The sequence below is a fragment of the Mustela putorius genome, unplaced genomic scaffold (genome assembly GCF_011764305.1).
Source record: "Mustela putorius furo isolate JIRA1106 unplaced genomic scaffold, ASM1176430v1.1 tig00003845_pilon_pilon_pilon, whole genome shotgun sequence".
Lineage (NCBI taxonomy): Eukaryota > Metazoa > Chordata > Mammalia > Carnivora > Mustelidae > Mustela > Mustela putorius.
This window is the reverse complement of record NW_025421998.1, coordinates 73,256,432-73,264,159: the sequence shown is the minus strand read 5'-3', so window position 1 is coordinate 73,264,159 and position 7,728 is coordinate 73,256,432. Positions and strand designations below refer to the sequence as shown.

The window sequence follows — 7,728 nt, the reverse complement described above, 5'->3', positions numbered from 1 at the left end:
CACTGTGGAACATTATTACACTTGGTAATTTATCAAAGTCAAAAAGAGTCACAGGGTCTGAAGAAATCTTAGAAATCACTTGATTCCCCTGTTGATTTTATAGATATGGAAGAGAACCAAAGTGGCCAACATCACAGACACTAGAGTAGACGAGGATCCACTCACTCAGCTCAAAATGTCACTGACATCATACTGATAAATGGAAGTGAGAAAGCTGATATACTACAGATCTCTCCATTCATGACAGGTCTTTACATATACTGACATTTTCTGTTTTTGGAGCACACTGGATAATATGGTTTGTAAAAAAAACCTTATATTCAAATTAGCGTAGGGCCAAACTGTATTCCTACTTATAGTTCTCAGAACAAAGAATACTGGAAGTAGTCCTCTTTTGTCAATTTATCATGTTCTTCCTACTAAGTAGGCCTTTCAGAGTAACCCTTGTTGCTCTCTGATGGCCCTTAAGGTTAATTCCATGTTCACAGCACTGGAATAATTCCAGAACTCAGGGAGAGCCTCGTGAAATAGTTGATCATTTTGGTGTTTGCCATTGCTTTTTAATAGATGTTCTTGTATCAAGAATGGGAAATTTAAAACAATAATGATAACAACAACAACAACAACAACAAAACAGTTCTCCTTCCAGCACTGATTAATTTTTTTTTTTTTTTAACTCCCCTATTCTTTGCTATCTGGTCTGCTGGTCCAGTGGCACACTGAGCACTTTGCTGCTGGGGGAAAGAAAGGTTTAGCCTATCAAGCAATGTATGGATAAAGCTTTCTATCAGCTCGGCTTCAGCAGGTAGACGGACTCTTCTACAGCTCAACCCATAAGTGCCTCGATACAGTTCCAGTTGTCACTGATAACCCCAAGCACAGAGCGAAATGCTGGGTCGCTATTGTTCAAGGACCATATTTAGTAGCCAGGAGGCAGCATTACCGTTGATCCTAACAAAAGCTGGAACGTTGGAAGAATCCTAAAGGCTATGGTCCAGAATATTATTGGAGCTTATAAAATTTCTTTGCCTGTAAAAGTCTCTGAGGACTTTTTCACAATATGTTTATTTTATTTAGACTTTGTGACTGTCCAAAGAACGTCTGTGGCAACTTACACTAAAGGGTAAATATACAACATGGATAAAATATAAATAAGATACAGAAAACCAGTAGGGTGGTAATTTTATTGGAATAGAAACCACTTCTTCCAAATAATTCCTTAAAACAAAAAATATGAAATGCGCTCTTTTGCTTATTTCTTTTTTATATTAGGGTAATTCATTTAACATATATTTAGCAAACAAGGGAAAGATATAAGAGGACTCAGGGGCTAGAGGACAGGATGGAGAAGAATGGTTCTGAAGACTATGGCTCAAGTTAGGTTAATCTGAAACTGCCAGAACCTATCTAAGCCTGCTTCTTTTGTCTTAAAATGAGGCTAAGATCTACTTCATAGGATTGCTTTGGACAGCAAACAAAACTATGCAAGTATAAATAGAAAAGGAATTCACTGTTCAAGAAGCTTGAAATCTAGGTAAGAAGAAATCATAATCTAGAGGGAGAAAGGAATGAATGTCCGAAGAGTTACAGATTACAAACTTTGCGAATTCAGAAGAAAGAGATATAGCTTCTAGCTAGGAATGAGAAGAAAGATTTCCTGGAGGACAGGGCGTGGTGGGGAGGAGGGGAGTGTCTTGAAGGATGAGTAATATTTAGTATTGTAGATGAGAAAGTGAAGTCAAGGAGTGAGGTGATGGTATGTGGTAATAGCCAGCAGAGAGATAAAACCCCAATTCTACTTCATAGGAGAGCATAAAGGAACAAAATCAATAGAAAACCTACTACAGTTCTATTCAAACCAATATTCAGGGCAAGTTAGAGAAAGTGACTTTTCATATCCAATTAATGTAATGAATCACCCCATGGGTTAGCAGAGATAAAAGCCCAGCTGAGGACCACTTCACTTTCTTCTGTACTTGTTCTGAGAGACAGAGTAACTGCCTCTTAGGCAGAGACCTGGCAGTACCTTGCCCTCCCATTACCCCCAGCTTTGCCAATGATTCTCACAGCAAGAACGGCTTCAAGCCGAGAATCCAACTGTAGATTTGAACATCCAGGTCACCATTTACTTGCCTTTTCTGCTTCAATCAAGGGCCACCTAAGAGAAAAGTCTCGTTGTAATTCCTAATGGAAATGATCTTTGTGGTTCAGTACTCTTGCCAACTGCAGTCACGTGGTTTCACTATGTTTCTCTGGCTAATGACAGAAGCTTTTAAAACAAGTTTGGATGCTGAGAAAGGGGATTTTTTGTGACCTGTAATTGTAAAAGTGCATCTCATCTTTTTAAAATAAAATTAAAGAAACAAGGAAGAGAGTCCTGGGAAAAATATGTAAGGCGTTAGGAAGGATCAAAAGACAAAGGTTAGAAAGGAGGCAAGAAATGAATAAGAAGTAAACTTAAAAGCTCTGCAGCAATTCCAGGCAGCCTAAGGGAAATTATGGGACTTCTCCTTCTCTCTGGTATGTTTTTAAAGGGAAAAAAGTGATTCTCATGGGAGAGTAACACAGAAAGGAAAGAGGAAAACAGCTGGCTGTGGGCCATGATTTACCATTCACCACAAAATGAGACTCTGTTTCTGCTTTTGAAAGGCCATTGTTTTTTCCAAGCAGACATGGCCTCTATTATACAAAGTCAATTACAATGAAGAGACATAAAACATAAGGAAGAGATCTAGACAAATAACTCCGAAGACAGGGCACAGACATAAAAGTCACATTCCACTCTAAAATATTAAAACAAAAACTCTGTATAACCAAACTAGCTTCACATCCTAGCAACAGCTCACTTGCTTCAAACAAAACAAAATATAGCAAAATTTAATTATAAAAATCTCTTGTTTTTATGATGGTGGGTTTTAACTGGTAATTACTCCAAATCTGTGCAAATGATGTAGACACCCAAGTTCTCCTTTTATAAACCAAGAATCCTATAATAGTATCATCTACTTAAGTTGTTATGGAATAAGGACAACCTTTAATTCTTTTTACACAAAATATTAATGGGAAAAAAAAGTAACATTTTTCATTTGCCTGGGGAAAATTCATCATGAAATCAAGAGTATAAGGGTTTTAGAAGAAAAAAAAAAGCCACATATCTTAAAACTGATGTCAAAACAGTTTTATATAAATGGTTGTGTCTCTGTTCCAACTTCCAACCTGGCTTTTTTAAAGGTACATTCAAACTATTACTTTCTTGTATACCCAAGCCAAAAAGAAGGGAGACTTGAAAATTAGCCTACCAAAATGATAATAGATCAGAGATAAAAATCTTATAATGCTTCCTTCTTCCAATATGTTGGAAAACATTTTCCAAAAGGAATGCAAGTTTCTTTTTCAGATCACGGCTAAAACTGTAAAATCTATTCCTGGAATCTCCAAACATTTTGTACAGGCAAACTTTCTGTCAAACCCATAGAACATCAAGCCTGTCGAGGATTCTACAAAGGCACAGAAAGGATTATGGTTAGCAGTCAAATTGGACATTTTCTTGGGATCCTTTAGTAGTTTCCAAATTATTGGTTGAGGACTCTGCCCTGAGAATCAGCAATGATGACAAGGTGGTGAAACAAGCATTTGTTACTGTCATGGGATTGTAAGAGCTTTAAATTTATAGAATCCTTTTTCTCTGGGGTAAAAGAAGGACAGAAGGAGGATTAGAGAAAAGGGTAAGATTCTTGGATGAAAAAATAACCTTTTAAACTAAAAGGGAGGTGAAAGAGAAAAATTATATCATATATCAAGGGCATTTTAAAAATCATAATCCACCTTTTAAAACTAAGGAAATTGTTTATATATAATGTCTCAATTTTTCCCTTGTAAGGACATTAATTCTTAACTTTGGACTTTCTCCTTCAGAATTACCTTTTTTGTCTCAAATAATTTCAAAATCACTTTTAAATGTTGACCCCTTGCCCTTAAGTGCATTTCCTTTTTCAGAGCAGTTTTATGTTCACAGCAAAATTAAGCACAAGGTATGGAGTTCCCATATAACTCCCTGCCCTCCTATCTTCCACATTATCCTACCACAGCATCAATATCCCACGCCAAAGTGGTACCTTTGTTACAACTGATGAGACCACACTGACACATCATTATCCCCCAAAGTCCAGAGTTTATTTTAGGGCTCATTCTTGGTATTGTCCATTCTATGCATTTTTACAAATATATACTGACATGTAGCTGCCATTGAAGGTAGCATACAGAATATTTTTACTGCCCTAAAAAATCATCTGTGCTTCACCTATTCATCCTTTCCTCCCCCAAAGGGTGCTGACTCTTAAAAAGTAGTTTTTGCATTAATATTTATAAGCACAGTCAAGACCTCCCAAATTTTAGACAGGTATTAAATGGCTCTTACCCACTTGAAAAAATTAGCAGTTTTCAGCAACAGAAGGATAACTAGGCAGCAAACAAAATGCTTTCCTAGTGACAAGCAAGATTAACAAATGTTGTGTCATTTAAAAGGTCAAGAATAAGAAATCAAAAGGGAATAGAAAAGAATACATTACTCTTATAATTTACATATGTTTTCCTGTCCTTAGATTGCCTTTTGAATGTCAGTTCTACTCATAAGTGATAAGCTACTCTTCTACTGCAAGTTTTTAAATTTCAGCAGCTTCCTAACCTAATATTTTACATTTGCCTACATTTTCAAAAATCCAGTTGTGGGCATGAAACAGAATTAATGCTCAAGTCAAGAACTCTGTCTTTAGCAGATGAAATAATAGCAACATTGGCAACCATAGTGGACAAGAGAAGAAAATTAGGTTCTTTTTTTTTTTTTTTTTTCTCCTTTCTCTCTCTCTGTAAAACTCCCTTCTCTATTTGATAAGGGACAGCTAGCTTAAATTTACCGCAAAGTAAACAGGAGCAATTCCCCGCAATGAGACCTTTCACAAAGAATGTTATACTGGAATGTGACATCAGCATTCCTTCTGAGTCACAGTCTGGTGCCCACCCCTTTCTCCCAGGAGACTTGAGGCTCCTGTAGTCAGGGAGCAGCTCAGGTAGGGCTGTGGGTCCTGAAGCTCCAAAGGGAGGCAGAGGGAGCACGGGGGCTGGGGGCACAGCCAGGCGGGAAACGTCCCCGGCGTTAAACCACTGGTGACTATTGACCCTTTGGGGCCAGCTGCCGAAGAGGAAGAACGTTTTCTCTGAGAGATAAAGCACTAAGAGGAAGACAGTGCGTGGGACGTCAATAATGAATGGGGGGGGGGGGGGAAGGTGGGGGTGGGGGAGAAAAAAATCATTTTCACGTTATCACCAGCCGCGAATGCGAAGGAAGTGCACTAAATCAGCGCTCAGTTTCGAGAGGCAGAGCAGCCAGGGTGGGAGGGGAGGAGGTCGCAGCTGTCAAAGTCACCTCACTGCTCCTAAACCACAAAGGCTTAATAAAGTTGAACTTCCTGAGACAGGAAGAAGAAGTGTCACGATCTCGCCCGAACTCGCCCTGCCCTCATCCTTTTCTTCTGGGGAGGCACAGGCGCCGCTGAAACACACTGAGGAAAGTTTCAGACACCTCCAACCGTTGGACGTGGGGAGACGGGGAGCAATGCCCCGCGCCCGTTCTCGCTCTCGCGCCCGACTCTCCGTCGCTCCCGGACCTCAGGAGTTAGGCGGGCTGCCAGGCATCCCGGCTACCGGGAGAGGCGGGTACCTGGCCCGGGGCTACCGGAGACCCGGGGCGGGCTCGCGCCGGCTGTCCCCGTGCGCCCCACCCGCCGCCCGCAGCCAGGGGGCGGCGTCCCGCGCAGGTGAGGCGGCTGCTGCCCGCCGCCCGCTTCCCTCCTACCTTTTTCACTTTGGCCTCCAGGTCCATGTTTGTGTGTCAAAGGAGTTCCTCCTCCCGTCCAGGATCTCACGGCCAGGATCGCCTGGCCTCCGGCTTCGCTGCGGTACTGGTGGAGGACCTGCGGGGACTCCAGCGCCGCTGCCGGAGCCACTAGCCGGCGCCGTCAAACTTCCGCCGCCCAGTCCGCCGCAGCCAGCCTGCGGCGGGGCCCGGGAACAAAGAGGCCCAGGCAGCCAATGGCAGCGGGGCAGCGCCGGCCAGCCGCCAATCACCGAGCGCCGCACGCACCTTCGCGGCCCGAGCGGGTCGCCGGCAAGGTGAGGGGCGGAGTCGCATTCCGGTAGCCCTGACCTGGTCTCTTTCGATGCACCGAGCGTCTGCAGATCCTCTTCGGAAGAAATTGAGTTCCACCCAGCCTCCACCTGAAGATGAGGAAGACCCCTTTCCATTCTGGCAGCTCGTACCTGTGTTTGCCTGGGACTTTAGATATGAGTCCTTGGGGAGTACTTATCTCACTGCTTTGCTTCTTGGTTTATTTTCAGAGCAAAGAGAAAGACTTGAGATTGTGGAGACTGTTTGGGATATCTATGATGGTCATTGCACCCCAGTTTCACCACTGAGTTGTAGAGGTGGCCATTTCCCAAATGCTTTTCTCCATAATCCCAAGCACTGGCAAAGAACCTCATTCACAGACTTAATGTCCATAAACAAGATTATACATGTTTTCTGAGCATTCAGTTGTTCAAAAAGGGCGATGATGTGAATCGCTTCGGATAGGTTGTGTCATTCCTTTGGAAGAAGGGGCGTGTCCTTTGTCCCTTCTACATGAAATGGTGTGAGGCTCCTCCTCATGTTCTCTTGCCTTGATGAAATTTCATAGTCATAACAAGCAGTACTAGTGCACCAGAGCTAGGATCCATTTATGGCCTCATTCATTACAGCCATTACAGCGAATACCGTCAGATTGGTGGGTCTGGAAGGGATCCTACGGATTACTGAGTCTAGCTTTCTCATATTTCTGGGAACTGAGAACCACGGAGGTGTAGGGATCTGTCCAGTTTCTTACTTGGGGGCAGAGCAAAAGCTCATGAGGCAGTGCCTCCAGCATGTTTGGGAACATAGACACAGTGTATTGACTAAGAGAAGAGAGAGAAGAGCCCCATTTCTTTTTCAGTTTGTGATAATGACAAATAATTACAATGCACAGACCAGGGGTGACCTAATCTGGCATCTATTTTTAAAAAGAAATCCCCCCACAAATGTAGATATCTGGGTACAGATGTCTCTTCCTTTACCTCTGAAAATTCAGTAACTGAAAGCAGCCAAAACTCGTATTAGTCAACACTTTCAGTGTTTTGCTCACTTGGCTGTTTGCTAGCACCGTTCAACAGAGCATTGATTTATAATGTGCATGTTTTCCTCATCCTATTAATAAACTAAGAATGGAATGATCAAAATGGATTGTGAATTTTTCATTCTAACTCAGTTGAAGTAAAACTTTCCTTTCTCATTTTCCCAAACCATCTTGAAATATTTGGGCCCCTACAATGTTTACCGGGTATAAGCTCCCTGAACAGGAGGCTTAGCTATGACTAGGGAATTTGGTCTCTTTCAGGGAGCTTAAGAGATGGATAATGCCCAATAAAACAGTCTAAATAAGGCATCAGAAAAATGTCATGACATAAATTTTGGGCTTATTTGGTGGGATTTTGGAGATGACACTAAGAAAACAATTGGAGACTTTTTTTTTTTCTTAAACCATGAAATTCTGCCTTCTCCCTCTCTTTCTTCCCAGCTCTCCCAGCCTCATTTTGTGTTGGTATCATTAGCAAGGATGGAAGTTGATTTCTATCTGGAATCTACTGTGCCAATATTAT

General features: G+C 41.9%; 1 protein-coding gene across 1 annotated transcript in view; it reads right to left on the bottom strand.

Moving 5' to 3' along the window:
- Positions 1–6,057, bottom strand: part of TES (testin LIM domain protein) — a 45,412-nt gene extending 39,355 nt beyond the window's left edge. Inside the window, exon 1 of the mRNA XM_004741924.3 lies at positions 5,852–6,057. Coding sequence (XP_004741981.1) covers positions 5,852–5,878 — 27 coding nt within the window. The 5' untranslated portion in view covers positions 5,879–6,057. The remainder of the gene's footprint in view (positions 1–5,851) is intronic.
- Positions 6,058–7,728: the final 1,671 nt, after the last annotated feature.